The following is a 22,886-nucleotide window of genomic DNA, read 5'->3' as shown; positions in this document are numbered from 1 at the left end:
CTAGTTTGTATTCAACTTTTGTTCCGATATAATAACATGTCTTTGGTAATAGCTGACATAGTGAATGGGGAAAATAACAGGCGTCTCGCTCCCTTTCATCCTGCCTATTTATGCATGGTAATGATGCCTTTGATCGCTACAACAGTAGCTTCAGATGGGTGTTCTCATCTCTCCATCTCTATCAGCTCAGCTCAGTGTGTAATTTTCTGAGGAGTGAACCTTAATTTTTGGCACACTACAGTGTAAAAAGTGCACAATTCCTGAGACACTTAAGCTAAGTTTTCTGACAGCACTATCTCAGGACTATCTCTGGACTAGTGTGTTTGTCACTGCTATTAACTGAAAGTTTAGATTACTTTTAATACAAAAGTTTGTTGTCTCTCATGAACAACAGATATATTGAAACAGTGATGAACAGAGTCAGAATTTCTAATAAACAGGGTTTTTATTGTGCAGTTTTGACCACAATCATTTGCACAATAAGGTGTGGTGACTCTTTCTCATCAGTCTGCATCAATGCAAATTTGTCCAACATGCAGCATCAGCTAAACGTGCCAGGACTGAATGTGTGAGTGTTGATATTTCACTCAGTGTATCAAGTGGGCCGCTGCCACTGCAGATGTTTTATTGACCCATTGCATCTCTAGTATTCTACAGTGTTTTCCATCGCTAGCTTTGTCCGCCGATTTATGAAAATCCACTGAAGATCCTCTAGTTTCCCCTCTCCTCTTTCTCTTACTGTTACTTTCTGTGAGAACATATCTGATGACTTGTGTCTTACATACCACCTGCACTGGCAACCAAATGCTCACCGCATGACAGCCGTCCCTCCTCAACTCCATCTGTTCTGTATGTGTGTGGTGCTTGGATATGAGTCTGAGCACCACATTAGGGTAACTACATGCCTTGACACTGTTCTGTGATCTAAAATGGAAACTTAGAACTTATTGCAAATGTTGCTTTGACATTTTTGGGGTTATTGCTCCTCATTAATGAAGCAAACAGATTTAGCATCTAACAGTAAATCCCTTTCTATCTTATTTATTACAAAGCCCTTGCCATAGAGCATTTGCAGACACACACACTAAAAAAAGCATTTTCTGCTTCTTTTGTGTGTGTGTGTGTGTGTGTGTGTGTGTGTGTGTGTGTGTGTGTGTGTGTGTGTGTGTGCGTGTGTGTATCTGTTTGTGGTTGTGTTTGTGTGTTGGTATGTGTTGTATGCCCCTAGTATTCTTTATGCTCACAGGGCTGTCATATGTTTGGGTCTCATGCTTCACTCCAGGCTTTTTACAGTTTCTCTATTAACCGTCTTGTCCCTCATCTTTTCATTCCCCTTGCTTTCTTCAGCAGCCATGTCCATATCTACATTTCTCTACTGGAACTAAAGAATTTACATCCCCATTTTAGCATCCATTCATTGCCTGTACAATACAAACAGGACTAATCTTACTAAAAGCTGTATTCTCATTGACATGTAATATATCTTCGTAATTTGCAACTAATTGTTATTTCACACTACGATTAATCTTTCGTTAATTTTGGTCATCTATCATAGATTGCTTGTTTTGTCTGACTCAAACCCAAAGATAATTAGTTTACCGACACATAAGACAAAGAGCAGCAGAAATGTACTTAAAGATTTAATCAATTATCAAGATAGCTTTAAATTATTTCCCTGTTGGTTGACTTAATAATTATACGTTTTCTTCTTATTTTTTTCAGATCCAGTATTTAATAAATGATACTTAATTATTGGTTTTATTTACTATTCATGGTATTTTTATTACATGTCGTGACTGCCTTAATCTCTTTGTAACTAACTCAGGTTAAAAAAATAATCTTAGTTTTAAATTGTTTTAAATTTAATAAAAAAAATAACATAAGCGCATCAGGAAAGATCCGTCTTTGTGTCTCTACATCTCTAAAGTCAAGCGTTGCATTGATCATATATTAACTTTTCACAACATCATAAAGTATGCAGAGTCAAACAAATGTAAACCGTGCTGCATCAGCTCTGCTTCTGAATGAACCCATCACATTGCATTATGGGAGTTCCTCTCTCTCTGTCTGTCAGTCTACCAGTCAATCAGCCGCTGTCTCGCCGTCCCCTGTAAGACGAGAAGCATTTCTGTGCTGCCAGCCATTCAGCTGTCACAAGGACCTATCATAACAAATCCACTAGTCCCTTCAAAGGCCTCTGATTGACAATTTGTGAGGAGGGTTTGGTTGTTTGTTGAGTCCGCTGAGAGCATTTTAGAGCAGAAATAGGTGTAGTTTTGGATTATATCCCCTATATTCAACTTTTTCTTTTGATTATTTTATGTTGTCCCAGTCTTCCTCTTGTTCTGCTCTATGACTATTAAGATAAATCTACATTATTATGTGCCAGTGATGTGTATGCCAACAGCATATTAGCAATACTGTTGTTGAGGTGTGTGTCCTATACATATGTTTTGTAGCACAGTGGAATTAGTGTCTCCAGCCTATGTGTTCACTCATCACCACCATGATGGGAGTAGGGTATTTTGTCAAATCATCCTCGGGTGCACGCAGTGACCCAAGCCTAAACCTCCTCCCCGGCAGACCCTGGGGCCCCTACAGGTAAATCGGACCCCCAGCCCCTGTTCCCCTGGTGGTCCTTCTTTGTCCTCTCTCATCTGCCCGTTGCGTCCCTCCTACCTCCCCAACTAATCTGTGGTTGGCGTGAGAGGAAGAGAAAAGGTGTCAGGTGTACAGAACTAAAATGTAAAACTCAAGTCAGAGACAACTAAGATGTGTACAGAAACTACACAGGAAGTTAACCAATATGACATATAGACACAGCATTGGTAAAACAGGCAGCATCATTTTTATATTACAAGTGGATTGCACAATAATTTCCATTATCGATAAATCAGAGGATTATTTTCTTGATCAAACTTTTTCTTTGTATTTTCTATAAAATGTCAGAAAAACCCAAGCTGACAGATGCAAATGTTCGCTTTGTCCAACCAACAATCCAAAATCGAAAGGTATTATGTTTAATATTCCAGACAAAGGAAACTAGCAAATATTCATATTTGACAAGCCACCAAAATAAATTACTTAAAAGATTGATTGATTCGCAAAATTGTTGCAGATTAATTTGCTACCGGTTGAGTAATCCACACACCAAAAGAGTTTCAGCTACGAAGAATCCCCATTTTAATTCAGATTTTAGCTGCATGGTGCAGTCTTGATAGATGTGAAACTTATCTTATAGATTTACTGAAAACACTCAAAGAACTGAACAACGGCAAACCCTCAATACCGTAAATACTCCCACTTACATCCTGTAAGCATGAGAAAGCTGTAGGGTTTGAGTCTTGCTCCTGCTATGAGTCTTGTGTCTGTCAGCTCTCTGTAGTTGCCGTCATAGTGCAGCAACAGTTAATCATAATTACTTAGGGCTGGAAAGATTATGTTTATTTTAGAATTTGGACTTGGTTGGGGTGTACATTTTAAAATGACAGTTTGTTAATGGTTTAAGCAGTTAAATTTGAGGGTTAAGATCATAAAAATGTTAAAAATTGAGAGTTACTATTAGGATAGCAAGACAAATTTGTGTATGTGTGTGCGTTGCATCCATATAGAGAGTGAACTTCGTTTCATAGACAGGAGGTTAGCACTGCACACACACACACACACACACACACACACACACACACACACACACACACACACACACACACACACACACACACACACACACACACACACACACCCAGTCCTAATACAGCAGCAAACTTTCTGTCCATTGTGGTGCTGTAATGGTGTGGAACAGAGTGATGAGTAGACTGTTAGCACCAATGGTGGATCAGCTCTCCATGCTTCATTAACTGTGTGTGTGTGTGTGTGTGTGTGTGTGTGTGTGTGTGTGTGTGTGTGTGTGTGTGTGTGTGTGTGTGTGTGTGTGTGCGTGCGTGTGTGTGTGTGGGGCACCTTGTTGTTTTTGGTTCACTTGCATGCTTACAGCTCTGGCAGTGCAGAGTGAAATTGTCTCCGTCACCGGATTAGGGCTACCTAAGGTAACCGCTTATGGATGCTTCCTTTTTTCTAACTAACATCAGAAATGAACCTCATGGAAGAATAGACATTTTGATGTATTTGTGCTGAGAGCACACTGAGCTTCTCTGCCACATTCATGCGCTGAGGATGATGGGTGGTGGGCTGATTGATGTTGGTTTGTCATAGCTATTAGGATGAGAGTTAATCATAACTTTTGTTCATATCTGCTTTGTGCAAACTGGCTGAGCGAATGAACAAAACAGGAGAGGTTGATTTTAATATGACATCCATAAATAAGTGGAAATTGCAATAATGGTTTCATAACAGTGACTCTTGATTAAGCGAGTGTGGCTGGAATTGCATGTGTGTCATCTTTTGTCTATGTCTCCATTCTTTGCTTTAAACTATGACCCACACTTTGCTGTGTGGAAAGCCCAGTTTTTTACAAAGCTTCTGTGTTCTGCTTTCTCCTCTGTCCTCTGTCTCCTCTCCTGTCCTCTCTTTCGTTGGCATCCAGCCGCTGATGATGACGCAGGGAGAGCAGAGGAGAGAAGGAGGGAGAGAGAGCCTGACATGGGCTTAAAGCACTGATAATAGAGTAGAAAATACATCAAGAAATGAAAATGGAATAATGCTTTTGGAAAGAGATTTAATGGTGTTTAAAATAGAAATTACACTAAGATAGTATAGCAAAAAGGTCAAACAGTTGCAAAAACGGACTGCAGATGTGTTTTGCTTTGCTACTGTGCATAGCCCTGGAAATGATAAATGGCGCTGTCTCAAACTGCTTTGCCTGTGTGTTGTTAGAGAGGAGCTAAAGCAAGAAAGAGTTTTCCTCTGCTGCTGCTATAGAGACACATTGCAGCGGTTCTCGGCTCACCTTGGCCTAATGAAGCCTCCTCTGTACCGTATATGCTTTGACACTTATGAGACATCAAAAGTCATGCTGTCATGCTGCTGTTTTCTGTGTCCTTGTGTTTGAGCGTTTGGGCCAGAACAGTATGAGGACTTGTTGAAGCTAAACACAAAGTCCTCTCTTGATGCAGCCTGACCATTTGAACCCGAAGAGGAAAGCGTGCGGGTGGGGCTGAAGAACAGCAAGGAGTGAGGAAGACACTGCATGGTACAGATCAGTGTCTGGCACACGGGGGGGGGACACGATGATGTGTCCCTATGGGAATGTTTGGAGCCATCGGCACACGCCATTTGGTCAGAACAGAAGTCTGTATTGAGGCGAGCGACGATTTCCCTTCTGTGAACTGAATCCCTGAAGATGGGTGAGTGAGGGAGAGACAATCTGTCAACAGGCATCAGAACGGGCACGTCTGTGGATGTAGGTGTGTGAGCCACTGTTCAGACAGTTCAGTCTCACCGCCAACTATTCAGGATGCTCTCAGTACCCAGTTGTCATAGTGACGGGGGGGAAGCGAGAGGAGCTCGCTCGTTGTGCCGGCTGATTGTGAGTGTGTGCGTGAGAGAGAGAGAGAGAGAGAGGGAGAGAAAGGGAGTGAGAGGGAGAGAGAGGGCTGGAAAGCAGGGACACAGAGTTGCGCAGGAACGATGGAGAGACAGGGCTTTTTGCTGTGATCAGTGTTTCCATCAGTAGTCTTGTTCTTCAGCTGCTGTGTCGTGAGGATTTGCAGACATTTTGCCACTCTCTCGCTCTCTCTCACACACAAACTTGGATTAATCTCTGATTACTCTCTCTCTCTCACACACACACACACACACACACACACACACACACACACACACACACACACACACACACACTCAAAACTGAGTGTGCATTCACACACACACACACACACACACACACACACACACACACACACACACACACACACACACACACACACACACACACACACACACAAAGACATACACATAGTCGCTGTGCTAGTATGGCAAGATGTTGCTGCTGCTGCGGTGTGACATGTGTGTCAGGTGTGTATGAGCTAGGGATCCGGGTGTGTTGATTCCCATGCACACTTTGACACACTCACACTTTGACTTGATGCCTGGTGTGTCTGACAGGCTGAGGGGACACACAGCACGCCTGGCCAGGGGCCCTCCATGCCATGGTAAATACCTCTGCTAAGAAACATTGACTGTAGCCTTCTGGAGCTAACCTGTATAATCTCATAGAGGCAGGAGTAGTATAGTAGTATGCAACACTGTGTTTGTTGTTGATGTATGTGAAGTTGTGTTGCAAGGTAAACACGCTTGGTACCACCGTGTTTGAGTGAGTGTGTGTTAACAGTTATTCTGAAGCGTTGTGTTTGTTACAGCTTTGCTTTTAGTGTGTTACCTGATTGCAGACCTTGATGACGCTGAAGTGTGTGAGCGCTGCTCTCCCCCTGCAGTCCGCCTGTGCATGTGTTTGTGAGATCGCGTGTGCGTGTTTTGATGCTGCTCTCTGGCTCTGCCTCCCCTCTTCTCCTCCTGCTGGCTGTGTTCCCTCCGGCAGTGACTCTGCGTAAGCAAGAAGTGCGTGTGCGTGTGTGTGTGTGTGTGTGTGTGTGTGTGTGTGTGTGTGTGTGTGTGTGTGTGTGTGTGTGTGTGTGTGTGTGTGTGTGTGATCTGCATCATCACACTGTTTTACACAGTTAGACAGGGAGCAAAGCGTCACAGTAACCTTAGGAGGTAATTAGCAGGAGAGGCACAAAGTCAAACAGAGAACGCAGTGAAATGGAGATAGAGAGAGAGAGAGAGAGAGAGAGAGAGAGAGAGAGAATGTGACACAAAGGTGAAAAGGATACCGACTCAAATAATGAGTGAAAGTGCAAGCTGAGTTTTGTATCATTATAGCATTGCTGTATTTTTGCTCCTCATCCCCATTACATTATCCTGCTGGGAGGATCGAAGTGCTGAGGTCTATATTTGACAGTTTTGTTTGTCTCAGTTTTCAGGTCACCTCCTCACTGCCACCTCCTCTCTCCATCCTTTGCTGTGTTTCTGTCGTCTTTGGGAGCTCTCTGTCACCGGTTGTCTCACTCCTCCTCCCTGTCAGTGTATGAGCAGAGTGAAGCAGCAGCAATTTCTGCTCCCTTGCTCAAGGCACTCAGTAATCACTCTGCTCCCAGCTGCTCCAGGTCTTCCTCTTTTCTTCTCCCCTCTCCAGTTTGCAGAGAAAAAGTTGCCTTACTGTTTTTCATAAAAAAATAGAGGGACTTGAATTGTACACACCCTCCAAAATTTTGAGGTGGTTTGAACTCAATGGGGCAAAGAAGCCGGATGCAAAACGTGTGTTTGCATCTTTTGTCTGCATTTGCTTTTTGTGGTGTGAGCAAGAAATTACCTTAATTGATTGCTGTCCTTGTCAATGATCAATAATCAAGTATGAAAAAAAAAAGGTTATAGAATATAAACTGCTTTAAAATGTTTACATGGCTTACTATTGTCTGGCTATTGGTTATTGCCACAGCACAACCAAAAATAAACTTGAATCATATTTTAATTAAAACCTAAGTAAACTGTTTTATTCATAGATTTAAATTATCTTAAATGTTATTGTCAGAGAGCCTGAACTAGGGCTGCAACTGATGATTCATTTTCATTATGGAGTGATCTGCTGTTGTTTATTAAACAATAAAGAATGGACATCCCAATTTGTTTTTAGCCCAAAGTGATTATTGAAATGGCTAGTTTTGATCGACCAGCAGTGTGAACTCAGTGCTGATACATTTTTTAGAGATTTTTGTTGTTAAGCTATTCATTGACAATTTTACAATGTTTGTCTCTCCATAAAACCAAGACAAAAATCGACTTAGCATTTTTGTAAACCCAGCTTGCTCAGGTGATGAAGCAGGAGAGACTAAGAGAGCGAAGGATCAACCAGCTGCCTGCCTTCCTCCACCTTTACTCCCTCTCTCTCTGGTGCTGGTTATTTCTGTCGCTGTGGTGTTCCTGTACTGCAGTGTGAGAGTGCCACCTCTTGCTACATGCCTGCCTGGAGTCCTTTCCCTTTGAGACACCTTTGTTTATTTCTGACTACCCAGCAGCAATGCAGGGAACCAGCCAACAGATGAAATTGTTACTGTACCAAAACATTAGGTGGTGAATAATACTGCTGCCAACTCATTCCCCACTGAGCTATTAGATACACTAATGCAATCAATTAAAGGAATAAACACACAGTGCCAGCAGGTGCACACAGACACACACCAGTCATTTTAGTGTAAAACACACAAAGCAGTGGATGTTGGCTGCCTTTGCACAAACTGTTATCCCACTGCCCTTGTCTCATAGCACTCTCACATATGAATAAGCCTACAGTGGTTTTATTGTGTACCTGTGCCAATGTATTAATCAAGTGTGCAATCAATAATTCAGCACCTGCAGCAGTTGAAACAACAGGCAGTCGGAGGCAGCGAGTCGCCCCTTTGATGTCTTTATTCCTTGTTGTTCATTATCTGAGAGGAGGAGAGTACGGTGCCGAGCCTCCTTCGCTCTGCGTGTTCAGGCCTGCAGATATTAATATTTGATGCTTTTCACGTCATACCATTGCAGCCAGATGTCCAGACAGCGTGCACTCAGGACTGAGACATGCCCACTGTAAGGTCTAAGGTTTATACAAACCTTTCTGAGATGCTTGAAAGGGTGTTCAGTTAGGGGTTTGTCTTCATGTGATCGTTTGTGAAGTAAAAGAATAACAGATGCTCTCAGATGATCTTGTTTGTCTTGCCTGAAGCTGCAATAGTAGTTTAGATTCTATTTTCCTACATATGCCCCTTTTTTAAGGCATTTTATGAGTCTGTCAACAGGGGCACTGGTTTGATAGACCATCTGCTCTCCCTCTATGTGTGCCTCTCTCTTTGCTTTGTCCCTCTCTGACGATCTTGTCTTTTTCCTCTTGTGTTTACAGGAAGAATGCAAGCAGATCATGGCACGTCAGAAATCTAACAGCCAGTCCGACTCACACGACGATGAAGTTTCTCCCCCACCGCCCAACCCTGTTGTTAAGGCCCGGCGCCGCAGGGGAGGGGTCAGCGCCGAGGTGTACACTGAAGAGGACGCTGTCAGCTACGTACGCAAGGTCAGCATTGGAAGACGGGTGCACACTCAAACGTCTATGCACACAAGCATAGTGGCACACACAGCCAGAACATACCTCCATGCAAATGCTTGTTTATACAAACTCATCAACATGATTGCACACAGACACAGGAAGTCAATGCATACATTGCACGGATGAACGAATGAATTCAAAGCTGTTAAAAATTCAATAAAAAATATGTGCATAAGTGAAAGGGGTCTCATCTAAGTAATCAGTATGAGAAATTCAAAATACAGTCTGATGTGATCAAAAACATCAAGCAGGTTGATGTTGTTGTTTATTTGCTGGTCTGCTGACACCCACTCAAGGGCACATTCATTGAAACATCGTGACAGTGTGAGGGTAGATAAGCGGAGAACATTTATGACAGCAATTAATAACCGGACATGGACACTTACAGTGAATTTGTTTGCAGCAAAATACATAGTTTGTGAGTCAGCTGCTGAACTGATGTTATTCACAGATGCTGAGATTTTAACACTATGACGTTAGATTGATTGTGATTAACTAGCACTCAGGTTTTTAGCAGGTAATTTACATTTTCATCATGAAATTTAACAGTTTTCATTCATGCCAGTTTCATTTACTAGCCAACTGAGCTAAACCACATTAAAGTCAGATTGACCCCCACGTTTCAATGAATTTACATTTGCACTAGAAACCAGGTTAATCTGTAGAAACGGATTTATTAAGACTTCTAGAGGCTACTTTATTACGGTCTTTGAATTGAATAGTTCTGAATGCAAGGATGCATTCTTACATGTAGTCAAATATCTTGCTTTCCCAATCTTAATTCTTTTTTGGCACGTGTGTTCATGTAGAAAGCTGATAAGAAACCTGGTTACATGTATTCATAGCCCAAAAAATCTCTGGCTGGAAAAATGTGATTTCTCTAATCCCCTACCCTGATTACAGAAACTGTTCCTTATGAAAATGAAATAAACATAACATAATAACATGACATACAATCTGAGAATAAATTAAATAAAAATGGTTTTATTTATGCTTGGGTTTTTCTTTGCATCTCTGGTTTGTATGACAGTATGACAGAGAACTTGTATGAGATATAAAGTAAAAATCATTTATTTTGTAATGTGACTTCATGTTTTCTCGATTTGGACGGCATCATCTTGTCATTCCACAATTTAATGGAGCTATTGGAAAGGGGGCCTTTTTGCCAGAAACTATAACTCACCTTTACACACACACACACACACACACACACACACACACACACACACACACACACACACACACACACACACACACACACACACACACACACACACACACACACACACACATATACTGCACATAAATACACACCCTAGGCATTGTATCATTGCCGTGCTTGTTCATTTGTAATTAACTTGACACGCCATTAATTGCTGGGTAATGACAAAACTGCACAAACCCCTATCAGCACGCTGTAATCGCATGGCCACTGGAGCATGCAGTGAGTGTGTGTGTGTCAGGTGTGTGCACACACCCACATGCATTTGAGTTTATGGCTGTGAGATCTCTACCAGACACTGCAGTTATGTGTCGAGGCAGCAAGCCTGCCCCAATGTCCAGCCTCATTCAGACTGACACACACACACACACACACACACACACACACACACACACACACACACACACACACACACACACACACACACACACACACACACACACACACACACACACACATATGCAACAACTTACACATGCAACGAATCAGACAGCCACGTCAGCGGCATGTGAAAAAGAAATTAATTCATTTGCGTACTCAACACAACAGGGGAGAAAAGTTAATTAAAATTGTATTAAAAGATGAAAGCCCATTATTGCTTCAGTATGAAAGAGCATTTCATCTGGCCATTGATGTACACTGAGGTAACAGACACACAGTGACACACACACATATGCACTCTATGTGCCAACATCTCTTTACATCATCATTTCCATTAATGACTCCACTGTGAAAATCAGCAGCTGTTAAACAGAGCACAATCAATTAGCTAACCCTGCTCATCTGATTAAAAAGAGCTTTGCTATAAAGCGCAGTGACAGAGTGAATTGCAGGGCTGGCGTCAGATTGATGGGAACTACTGTGGAAACCCTCTTGACGAGGTGGAAACGAAATGGGCATACAGTACCATTTTTTCCTCCAATTTTTAAAGGGTTCTTGTGGGATTAAATTAGGAACTGTCTATCACAGCTAACATCCAAATATATATAATGCTGTTGGAGAGAAAATGCAAATGGAGGTTCAAATTCTGAAGCCTAACTTCAATTTTATACTTTTCTTACTTCATTATTGAGTACACATCTAATATATTAACAGAGTTTAGTTTGGCCGCCTGTAGGCACAGCTGGTAAATCATTAGAAATCCACCTTTTCCCATGTGTCTTTACCCCAACTTGAACATCTAACCATCACCCTGACAAGTAGCTGTAAAAAGGACAATGATTCAAAAGCTGGTTACAAGCCGAGGGCCTTCACATTTAATGATACCCTGGGTGACAGTACTGGAGCTGGATCCTGTGGAAGATGATAAAGTGGCTGACCTTAAAATGAATCTGAGAATTACTTGTATCCCTTATGGGTTTCTGTGTCCTCCTCTAAATCCAGGCCAGACCAGCCTCTTTCTCTTTCTGTCCGTTGAGTAGCCAGGCCCGAGTGCTGCAGATAGATACATTTTGGTACTTTTTAAGTCATTTGTGATGTGGTTTTATGTGTGTATTTGTGTGCATGTTGTGCACAGTGCCGCGTGGTCGTCTTCATGTGGAGACATCTGTTGCTCTAACGTAATTACAGCCTACCCCCTCCTCTCCCTCACCACCAGAGACAAAACGCATGCACACACGGACAAACTCCCTTCCCGCCTCAAATTATTCTGTTGTAAGAATGGTTTAGTTTAGTCTGGTCACTTTTCCTCTTTCCCTTACTCCAGCCTTTCTCACCCTATATGGTAAAAGGTGACTTTTAGGATGCCACTTTATAAATACAGACTTCTGTGGCTTTGTTGTGGCTACAGACTCTGCCATTCCCTTACACACACACACACACACACACACACACACACACACACACACACACACACACACACACACACACACACACACACACACACACACACACACACACACACACATACACCGCAGAGTCTGGGACATGAAAATGCATGTTTTATGAATGAGTTCAGGCCCCTTGTGAATTTTTAAGGGCTGTGTGACATTTTGAGTGTAATCCCTGAACAGATGGGCTTTCCCAAAAATACGCAGACACACGTGTGGGATATTCCTTTTTAGAGTTTGCCAATATGCTGCTCTTTAATTACTCAATTTAGCCTGCTTTGAAGTCAGGCCTATTATGTGTTTGTGCTGGTCTGTTTCATGTGTCCACCTGCATGGTGTTGATGCAGTATACTGTAATGGATATAACTGCTTTGTCCACACAGGTGATCCCTAAGGACTACAAGACCATGACCGCCTTGGCCAAAGCCATCTCCAAGAATGTGCTGTTTGCTCACCTGGACGATAACGAAAGAAGGTACAAAACATTTTGTGACCCCATTGGCTTTTTTTTTTATAGGTTTGCACAACATCCTGTGTGATGCCAGAAATCCAAATGTGGGTGTGGACCATGAGTGCATGTTCATAAGATGATAAAATTATAAACAGGCCATTGTTCCAGAATGTACTGCCCTTGCAGTCACTGTGTTGCATTACATTACATTACAGTCATTTAGCAGACGCTTTTATCCAAAGCAACTTACAATCAGTAGTATATTACATATCATTCACCCATTCACACACTGATGACAGGGCTACCATGCAAGGTGCCACCATCAGACTCTAACTAACATTCATGCAACATCCAGTCCACACCGATGGCAAGCCTTCGGGAGCAACTTGGGGTCAAGTGTCTTGCCCAAGGACACATCGAACCACCGACCCTCTGATTGGAGAACTACCTTGCTCTCCACTACACCACAGCCGCCCTGTTGCCTGCTGCTGTGGAGAAATGAAGGGGTGAACATGGACAGATGCAGCAGCAGAGGAGGGGTATGCAGCAAAGGGCGGCTAAGGGGGCAACTGGATGCGTCAGTGTGTGTTGTATTGTGTTGTGTTGTTGGTTGTCATGGTAACCTGTCTGCCTGTCAGTATCATGTTGTGTATTCAGATATGGGTGGTGGCGCTCAGATGCATTGCTCAGGAATCAACGATTCTCCATAGTCGTCTCAGAAAGAGAGGGATGCCAACTTCCCGCCGTCCCTCCCTTTTTTCTTCCCATCTGCTCCTATTCGTTGTTCTTTCACATTCCTCCCCTCTTCAACCATCCTCTCTCCATCCTTCCATCTGTCTGAGATCTGCAGATATGGCAGGGGTCTGGCTCTGACAGGGGAGGGGGTGTTGTGGGAAAGGCTCTCAGGTGGCTGGCTGTCCCACCCGCCAGCCGGAATAGTGTTTCATTGGCGGGGAGAATCCATTATGCCCCATGGAGAGGAAAACACCGGAGCTTTCCTGTCGGCTAAAGCCTCCGCGGACCAAACCAAAAACACACTCTTTCCAGTCTTTCGTCAGCTGACAATTTACCATGCTTCCTTGGCACAGGCACGCACACCTCTGATTGCACGTCAGTGCTTCTGAAGCAGCCCCGAGCGGAGTGCGACATGTGATAGGTCCGGACAGTCAAAACCATGTGCTTGGGTGGCTGATGTGGCAGATTAGAGGTACACCGCAAAAATATGTGGCAGTAGACCATAAACCATCAGGTTTTAATGTACTCAAGGCCCCTTGGCATGCAAAGCTATGTAATGGCGTCGTCGTCGGCCCATGAAACCATGCATGATGTAGAATTTATTCGACTGGCTGTCATGTTTGCTGTCTCGCTACACACAGCTAGCATCAACCATTGATGCTGTGCACACAATAATTCTTGTTGTGTCATTTGTGGGTGAACATGCAGCGCTCTTGGCTAGAGAAAAGCATGTCTGATTTGCTAGATTGGACACCGACATGGCAGATAGTTGGCTTTGCCTTCGTCTATTACTCTCCACTCGTCTCTCTCTGTCGCTCTTACGGTCGCCCTCACTCTCTTCTGTTCTTCCTCATTCTTCAATTCCAGCTGATTATGCTGGACGGCTGGCTGGTGGCTCGGTCACATTGTGGTTATGTTGCGGTTGTCGCGGCTGGAGCCCCTTACCGACAGAAGTGTATTGCCAATGTGATCCTCCGGCATTTATGAGAAAACTGCACACAGCAACCAGCAGGGCTTTGCACGTGGCTCAGTTGCTGTAGATTACACTACATGCTCTAATTGGTAAATTTTGGCATAAAACTTTATCTGTGAAGTTGCATCTGTGACTTCAGCTCATTCTAAATGATGTACAATAACAGTCATCGACTGTAGGAGGGTATATTCCTGTTAATACAGGCGACAAAACGGAAAATGAAGCCAATGTCAGCTTCAGAGTAATCATTTTTTGCATGTTGATGCCTTCTGTCGTGGCATTTATGAAGCCACGGTATGAAGTACATTGGCTTCTTTTGATGTGCCAGAACTGTCAGGGGCTGACGCACATTAGCAGATGGAGTCTGCACAGTCTTCTCCATCTCTCGTCTCTCCCTCCTTCTCTGTTTCTCACTCCTCCCTCGTTCTACAAACAGCTGGCTATGTGGGTTATCAGATGTTCTTGCACATGTGGACTCATTGGGTATTCAGTGACAGTGGACCTTTGCTGTATGGGCCTGTGCTTGACATCAAGGTGTGTAGGTCAGTGCATGCATCACTGGATGACAAATGGCTACATGTGAAAACTTCTGATGTCTTCTTTCTCCTCACTGCTGGTTGGCATTGGAAATATCTTTTGTACTTTGTTCTATAAATGGTTTCAAACATTCACAAAATGGCTATTTTTGTTTGAGGGTGCATGTGACACAGGCAGAGAAAAAAATGGAGGGTCAGTAGCTGTCTGTTTGTCAAGGAAACATCTTGTGTAATTAGTCAGTCAGCAGTTATGTAAACTGAACTTGACACGATTTGTTCCCCCATTAGCACTATATTATGCTATCGTCGTCCCCTTCAGTAATGAGCGAGATGAAAACAATGAAGCCTCTTTGTCTCTCTCCTCTCTCTTTTTCCTCTCATCACTTTCTTCTCTCTGTAGCTCTCGTTTTCCTTGTTGTCTTATCCTATTTCACCCTATCTTAATGTACTTATCTGACCTTCTAGGAATCCAGGAAGACTGAACTGGTTCTGTAAGCGGTACAGTTTTGTAGGCTGCTTTTTCTTCCTTTCATTTTCAAATAGTTTTTTCTTCTGCAGCAGCCAAATATTGTGCTGTGGTTTTGCACATCTGCCTGCATTTTCATTTTACAGCATAATCCATACAAATATAGCAACATACATAATCAAAATCTAAAGTTTTTTTATGTATCAGGCTTTATATCTGCCAGTCTTTAACACTAGAAGCACCATGGAGATAGATGTACACAATTAAATAAAATACAATTTAATTCAAAATGTTTATAACTTTGTTGTTAGTATCTGTATACAAAGCCATTCCTCAACTTCTAAAATGTGATTTAATATTGGACTGCAACTGTGCTAAAAACACAGCTAAAAGTTGGGTTATTATCACTTTTTGGTTCGTTTAGTTTATTGCTTTAAAAACAAATCTTCAGAATAGACCCATCACATGCATCCTTGTTGTTTGATCGACGGTCAAAATGGATGTGCATAAATTCGACAACCACTTATTTTTATTCATTTGATTGTATTCCAATAAATCCATTGTTAAAGCCACTCACCCAAACATACATTAACACCCATATACATATATACAGTGTATATATACAGTAAATATACAGTTTGCTGTATACATGTATGCACAGTATACATGTCTTTTCAGAGGAAATCTTTCAGTAGAGAAGCTGCTCTATCAGTTTTCTGTTGGGGATGCAGAAATGATAGACTATATGTTTACAGTGATGGGTTGACAGGCTGGAAAAAACAATCCAGTAGGGAATCTTAGGACAAGCAGGATATTACTTAAACTACAAAAGAACCAGCTAGTGGTCTGAGCTTTGATCATATCCTGTTTTGTAAAGTTTGCTTCCCAAGCTTCTACTGTCAGCAATTTCAAGATGTCCGGGTTTATGCGTTTGTTTGATTGCGTTCTGGAGAGAGAATGATAACAGAGTATATAGTGGGGCATTTAGTGCAAGATAAAAGGCATTTGTTTTCTCTACAAACTCAACACTTTTTTTCACAGTTTAAGTCCTGTTCCACCTACGCTCAGTTAAAGAAAAAGTGAGAAATAGAGAAAGAAAGAGGCAGAGACAAATAAAAAAAAAAACTACAGTGATGTGGTACTGCCTCTCTTTCTGCTATGGAGACCCCTACTATTTGATCTGCTTCTTCCCTTTCAACAGATTTCTCTGATTTGATCAAGCAAATCCTTCTTATAAACTATATAAATCTAAACTTTTGGTCATGGAGAGGTTTAGAAGAACAAATGTATAAAACCTTTGTAATGTTGAAAGGGTGTAGCAACCATATTCAATACACTCAAAACCATGCACACAAATACCACCATGACTACAAAGGATGATAGGGATTACATTATCATGAGAAACACACACACACACACACACACACACATACACACACACATAAGGGCATTCTCGAGTATGCATGTCAGACTGTGTTCCCAGTGAGGCTGCTCCAGCTGGGAGCGTGGAGTCTTTGATTAACACACCATTCCATATGTCATACTGTATGACCTCAAATTTTCTGAGCTCCACCAGCCGTATGTGAATGTGTGTGTGTGTGTGTGTGTGTGTGTGTGTGTGTGTGTGTGTGTGTGTGTGTGTGTGTGTGTGTGTGTGTGTGTGTGTGTGTGTGTGTGTGTGTGTGTGTGTGGTCCATCTTTTCTCAGCTGCCTGGAAGTGAAACCTTGACCATTTCTGCCTTCCAGATTTCAAATAAACATTGTTTTTTGTAATTAAAAGGCAGTTGTTTTGTTGAGCTAAGGAAGTTGTAGACGTAAAGAGATCAAAGCAAATAGTTTCTTGTTCTTAAATATTTTAAATATATATATTTAGAGATTTATCCTGAAAGACACACCTGCATATAGCACTCATTGCATTACACCAGTGTGAATGTAGTGCAAAGTCAGGAATATGTAGTTTTGCTAATGAAAAAGGTCATGGTTTGTTAACAAAACAAACTGTGAGGTAATGAACATAAACTGTACCATCAAGGGAAAGTGTCTCCGTCTCTTTATCTCTCTGACCTTGGCTGGTCTCTAAACTGACGTCTGAATCTCTGTCATACTGAGGCTGCCAGCGGGTGGACCCCTCTATTTGCTTCACATTAGCTGCCATAATGACCTCATTATGATATGCCCATACAAAAAGACACACACACACGCAAGATAAGGTGGGAGCGGTTGTTTGATTTCACACCGTGCTGAGCTTGCTTTACTTACACGCTAATCAGCCTGCAACCACCTGTCTCAATACTGTAACCACACCGTTATCATATTGACTCAAAGTATTATCTTACCACCTGGATGTCTGATTATTCTGTTTTGGTTTCAGCTAACTAACAGCACTTAGATGATAGTTTCAGATCAAAGGTTTTGATAAAAAAGCGCCGGGGTTGATAACAGAAAGAATCACATGTCACGCTGTTTTGCACCAACTTGGATATGGATGTCAAGTTTACAGATTTGTGTGTGTGTGTATGTGTGTGCACATGCACATAGCCTGTTTGTCCAGGTGCACCCTGGACTAACACTAATAATCTAATCCACCACTTCCCCTGTTAAATGCCAAATGTGAACCAGTCCTTTAATGTGGTCAATCGGGCTATCGCCTGTTTAAACACACAATCTTTCACTTTCTACTGTAAAAGTGTTTATTATCTAACTTCCTACTGAAGTGATTTGAAGATTTCTGATAGCAGTAGACCGTGTGCTCTATTTGTTAATGTTGGGCTGTTTTTGTTAGTTTTGCACACCTGGATAGATGACCTTTATGATCTCCAACTTTGTAAATGTAGGAGTGCAACGATGGACAGGGAGGGCAGGAAGGGACAGACACAGGAGCAACTCTTTGAGGTCGCATTTAAAGAGAGATTAATTACAGAGGAAGAGGCTAAGGGGAATCTGTCAGAGGTGCATTTATTTTTCCCTGGACACGAACAAATAGATCATCAAGTTCTCCTGTCTGCATGCATTAGTCTAATTCCCTCATACCACAAAACACTCTCTCGAGGACAACACAGAGAAGAGAAGCCCGGCTGTCTGTGTAACCACATAAATTGTCTGGCAGAGATGAGGGAACCCTGGTTATCTCATTCCTTCAGCTGCCTTGGCAGAGTTTCCAATGTTAAAAAATAATATTACCATCTGGTAGCAGGAGTTGTTAAATCTCTTCAGTTCAGGACCCCTATTGTAAAGTAAAGCAAATACAGCACTTTATCTATATTATGTTTAGAACCAGGACCTGATATATTTAAAGAAAAGAAAATACCATTCTATAAGATTGCACAATCAAAACAACAATCAATATTTTGCAGTTAAAATGTTATAGCAAAGGATGCAATTGTTTGAAAGGGTTGTAAAGAGGTGGTGCTTACCTCATCCTGCCTTCTTTAATCCTCTAATTAACAAGCAGAGTAATGAGTTGATGAAGTGACCGATTAGTTGACCTCTGACCCCTAAACCCTGACCTCTGCACCTCTCCCACTAGCCCCTGCCGATGGACAGGGAACATCTTTAGTGCAGTGGCACTCTTTGTCTTTGTCTGTGTGTGTGTGTGTGTGTGTGTGTGTGTGTGTGTGTGTGTGTGTGTGTGTGTGTGTGTGTGTGTGTGTGTGTGTGTGTGTGTGTGCTTAAAGAGGTGTAAAAACAATAATAAATAAATCAGTGAGAGACAGAAAACTTGAATAAACAAACAAAAGAGAAGTGAAAGACACTATAAACTGCCCGAGAGAGATCTTCTTGTGTTGCAGCGGAAGTTTATTTAAGGCTAGTGTGACGGGACAAAGCAACAAAGACGATGAGGTGTGAGATAGTGTTCTCTGCAGCCATATCGGATGAACACCGCTCTCATCATCATATCTGAGAGTGTTTATTTGAATCAGGTCCCAGATTAAAAGATGTGGAACTTGAGCTCTGCGCTCCGGTGGATGGCTTCATAGACACACTGTTTCAAAAATTTTACAGTAAAGGCAATATGTTTTTGGTTTTTTTTGACTATTAGAAAATGCACAGTTACGGCCACACACTACTTACATCTTCGTTGTCATCGTCATGTACACAGTGAGACCCAGAGTGTGCTGTTACCACATAGCAGCCCCTAGGGGGTGGTTTTGCCACACACTGATAATACAAATATCAACTCTCTTGAGTTATAGCCACACTAGTCCTTGTCCTGGACACACATATATGCACACAAATTGTTTGCCTAGTTGTTTGGACATTTGTCTTACGTGATCCCCTGTAGGCCGTCCTTCCTGGCAGTATATAGTGCAGGTGAAACAGGATGCAGTGGCCCTGAATGGATGGCTTTTTGTCTGGCTTCTCCCACCAAAATTCACATGATTTTGGAGTGACTATTTAGGAAGTATCCTGCAGTCTCTTTGTGTCTTCTTGTGTCTTTTCTCACCACTAAGAGGACCCCTTCTCTCTGTCTGTTCAGGTGGAAGACTATTTTAACTGTTTAACTGCGTCTTTGATTTGTATTTTATGGCAGGCTGTGTAATAACAGCACAAACAAACTAGCAGCTTTCTGTTGTGTGTTGTTTGTCTATTTGTTTGCGTGTTTGTTTGTGTTTCCTGTCTTACTGATTCCCCCATTCACTCTCTGTGTGTTCTCATCCTCGTTCTTCCTGAGAGCGTGGTGGTCCTCTTTTCCCCCTTTTCAGTCTCTTTTTCTCTTCCTGTCTTTCTCCCTGTCCCAGTCGTGCAGGCTCATTCACATCTACATCCACGCTCACATCCAGTCCCTCCCCCACATTCAGCGCTCCGTCCCCTGCATGGCTTTGTGCTGCTGCCACAATGCCAGGGGCCAGGCGATGAGGTCACTCTCCACAGGAGAGCTGCAGGCCTGACTGAACCGCGACCATCCCCACTGCCATCCAGTGCACAGAGGACTAACAGGCCGGCAGCCTCACCTCCCCCAGCACATACATCATACATCTGTCCCTCAGCTCAGACAACTGCACCTCCATGCTTATGCAAACCACACGACAGGCACGCACACAAACGTATCATTTGCAGAAGATGTCATAGCTGTACATGTATGCATACTTGCAAGCTAGTGCAGATAAACACACTCATTAACAAGTGCACACAGTTGCACACACAACTGCACAGATTGCTGGAAACTTTTGTCCTCTCTCAAACCCTCTGCTGTGTTTCAACCTGTCCCCTGCTGCCTCTTCCGCCCCCTGTCTCCTTTCTCCATCCTTCACTCCATCCATCTTCCCATCCAAACTCTTTAGAAAGTAATGAGTCATGTAGTGTAGGTGTCTGGAGTCCTTTAAGAAAGTTGTGTTCCCTCCAAAATGTACCCCAGAGTCTGTGCAGGACAGTTTTCCAGCTTGCTATGATTCATCCCTGCCTTTTCAGCTGCTTATACCATCAATGTGAGTGAGTGAGTGTGTGTCTGTTTGTGTGTGCGTAGGCATGTTCCCCCGTTCATGTATGTATGCGCAGGTACTAATGTGCAAGCTGTGACTTGTGACTGATGCACATGAATGCTTAAAAAATGGTGTGTGAATGTATGTTTCTGTACATGTATGCACGTAGAATGCATGTGCATGTATGTCCTGCAGTAAAGAGGAAAAGGGGAGAAAGAAACTGACCTTTCAATTTTTTATTTGAGCAGCAGTTGGATCAAATGTCGACAGTGGGAGAAGTAATGATTCAACTCAATCTCACCTTGATATCTCCCAACAAAATGGCAACAAACGTGCTTTAACTGCTGAGAGTGGAAGTGAAGAGGGACAAGTAAACGAGGGAAAGCCCATAAAAAAAAATCCCTGCGAACACTTTGAAGCTGAGACGTGTGTGTAGAGAAGTTGTAGTGTATTGATTAGGAGTGACTCAGGGCGTGATCATGGACAGTGGCACGTTTCTTTTCAAGTGAATGAATATGTAGGGTAAATGTTTGAGTGTGCATGACAGTGACTTCCTAGCCAGGGTTTGCCCCTGCTGTGAGTACATGATGTTCCTGCCACCCTCCAGTGCCTTTATAGCTCAGCCGGGTCCAAAGCACAACCCTTACATTAGCCGGTGACAGAGCAGCCTAGCGCCCTACAGAATAGCCTCGCTTGGCCCATGGCCTCCTATTGTATACATCCCGTCTGCTTTGTCTACGCTACTGTGATAGGTTCCAGTGTACAGGCACAGACAACAGTTTTGTTATAGCGTGTTAATTCTCCCATGACCTCCTCGTTGGTTTGTGGGTGTCATTCTGGTTGAGTTTCATTTAGATTAGAGAAGCTCAGCTCATTTCCATGCTTGAGAAGTTTGAATGTGTGATGTCTCAAAGAGCTTGTGTTATAGAATTTAGGTCATCGTGGAGCAATGTGGTTTTTCAGGTGATTAGATGAATGCTGTTCTATAGTTTTCTACAGTACATACAGTGACTCAACTTTCAAGTGGGCTAACAGCTTTAGGGCTGCATGATTTATTGTATTTAAATTGAAATTTGATTATCTATTAAAACTTCATACAAGATAATGATTCTGCTGTATTTACATTAGCAGGGACATCCCTTGCGTCTCAACAAACACTCCTAATTCATTTTTAATTTCCATAAACAACCTGCAAGACACCCCTAGAAGCAGAAACAAAAAAGCGGTTAATGTTAATGAGTGAAAGGGAGACAAATTAGGGAGTAAAACATTCTTTAGAGAAACAACCAAAAACACTCATATGTCTTTTTTTTTTTTTTGTAAAAACAGATTCAGGAAAAAGTCCCATGCAAGTAATAGACGGAAAAATATGGTCTAAATAATTTATTGATTTCTATTTTTACATTTTTGGTTTACAAAAACAGCCTATCCTCCCACTTTTTCAAGAATGCAGAGGGTTCAAAGTCAAACGTAGGAGGTTCATTCTTTTATGTGGTATTCTGCTTTGTCTTCTGTGCTGTGATTTCATGTGACAGAAGTTTAATTTCTTGCTTCTTTAGATCTTCCATTAGCAAAGAAAAAGTCTAACTTGGACTTTGCATGAGCCTCTCTAAACTGGGGCAATAAAATAACCTTAAATTCTTCATCTATGTAGGAACAGGCTTTAGAGTTCCATTCTGTAAATTTGTTTGAACCTTGTTTACAAAAAACAAACCATTGAAGTGAAGTAGTTTCAGCGTCTATAACAGGAGCACAAGGAGAATGGAGGGAAATAAAACCATGTTTATTACAAATGGTAAGACTTGTATCTAGCATGTTTCTATGTGTTGTTGTTACAGTCAAATAACGTTTCCAGTTAGCAGGTTGCTCACATTAGCACATTCCATGGTGTTAGCACATTATACACAAGGTGCTAGTTGGTTGCTCAACACTGTCCAGGTCTGCAGGCTGTTTGTCTGATGAAGCTGTCTGTCTGTTTATAGCAGGGAAGGCCTTACGTCAGTCAGTTGTCAGCTATTGAATGTCAACTATTTCTCTCTCCGCCATGCACCGAGTGCACTTCTTACCTCATTGCTTACAGCACTGGTTGATGTGTTTTTTTGCACACAAGCTAACACACACACACACACGCACACACACACACAGTGTAAAGTTATA

At 42.3% G+C, this 22,886-nt stretch overlaps 1 protein-coding gene across 1 annotated transcript in view; it reads left to right on the top strand.

Moving 5' to 3' along the window:
* Positions 1-22,886, top strand: part of prkar1b (protein kinase, cAMP-dependent, regulatory, type I, beta) — a 62,253-nt gene that overhangs the window by 5,420 nt on the left and 33,947 nt on the right. Inside the window, exons 3-4 of the mRNA XM_054607296.1 lie at positions 8,894-9,064; positions 12,532-12,623. Of these exons, the coding sequence (XP_054463271.1) occupies positions 8,894-9,064; positions 12,532-12,623 (263 nt within the window). The remainder of the gene's footprint in view (positions 1-8,893; positions 9,065-12,531; positions 12,624-22,886) is intronic.

The sequence above is a fragment of the Anoplopoma fimbria genome, chromosome 11 (assembly GCF_027596085.1).
Source record: "Anoplopoma fimbria isolate UVic2021 breed Golden Eagle Sablefish chromosome 11, Afim_UVic_2022, whole genome shotgun sequence".
Lineage (NCBI taxonomy): Eukaryota > Metazoa > Chordata > Actinopteri > Perciformes > Anoplopomatidae > Anoplopoma > Anoplopoma fimbria.
This window is presented reverse-complemented; position numbering and strand designations above follow the sequence as displayed.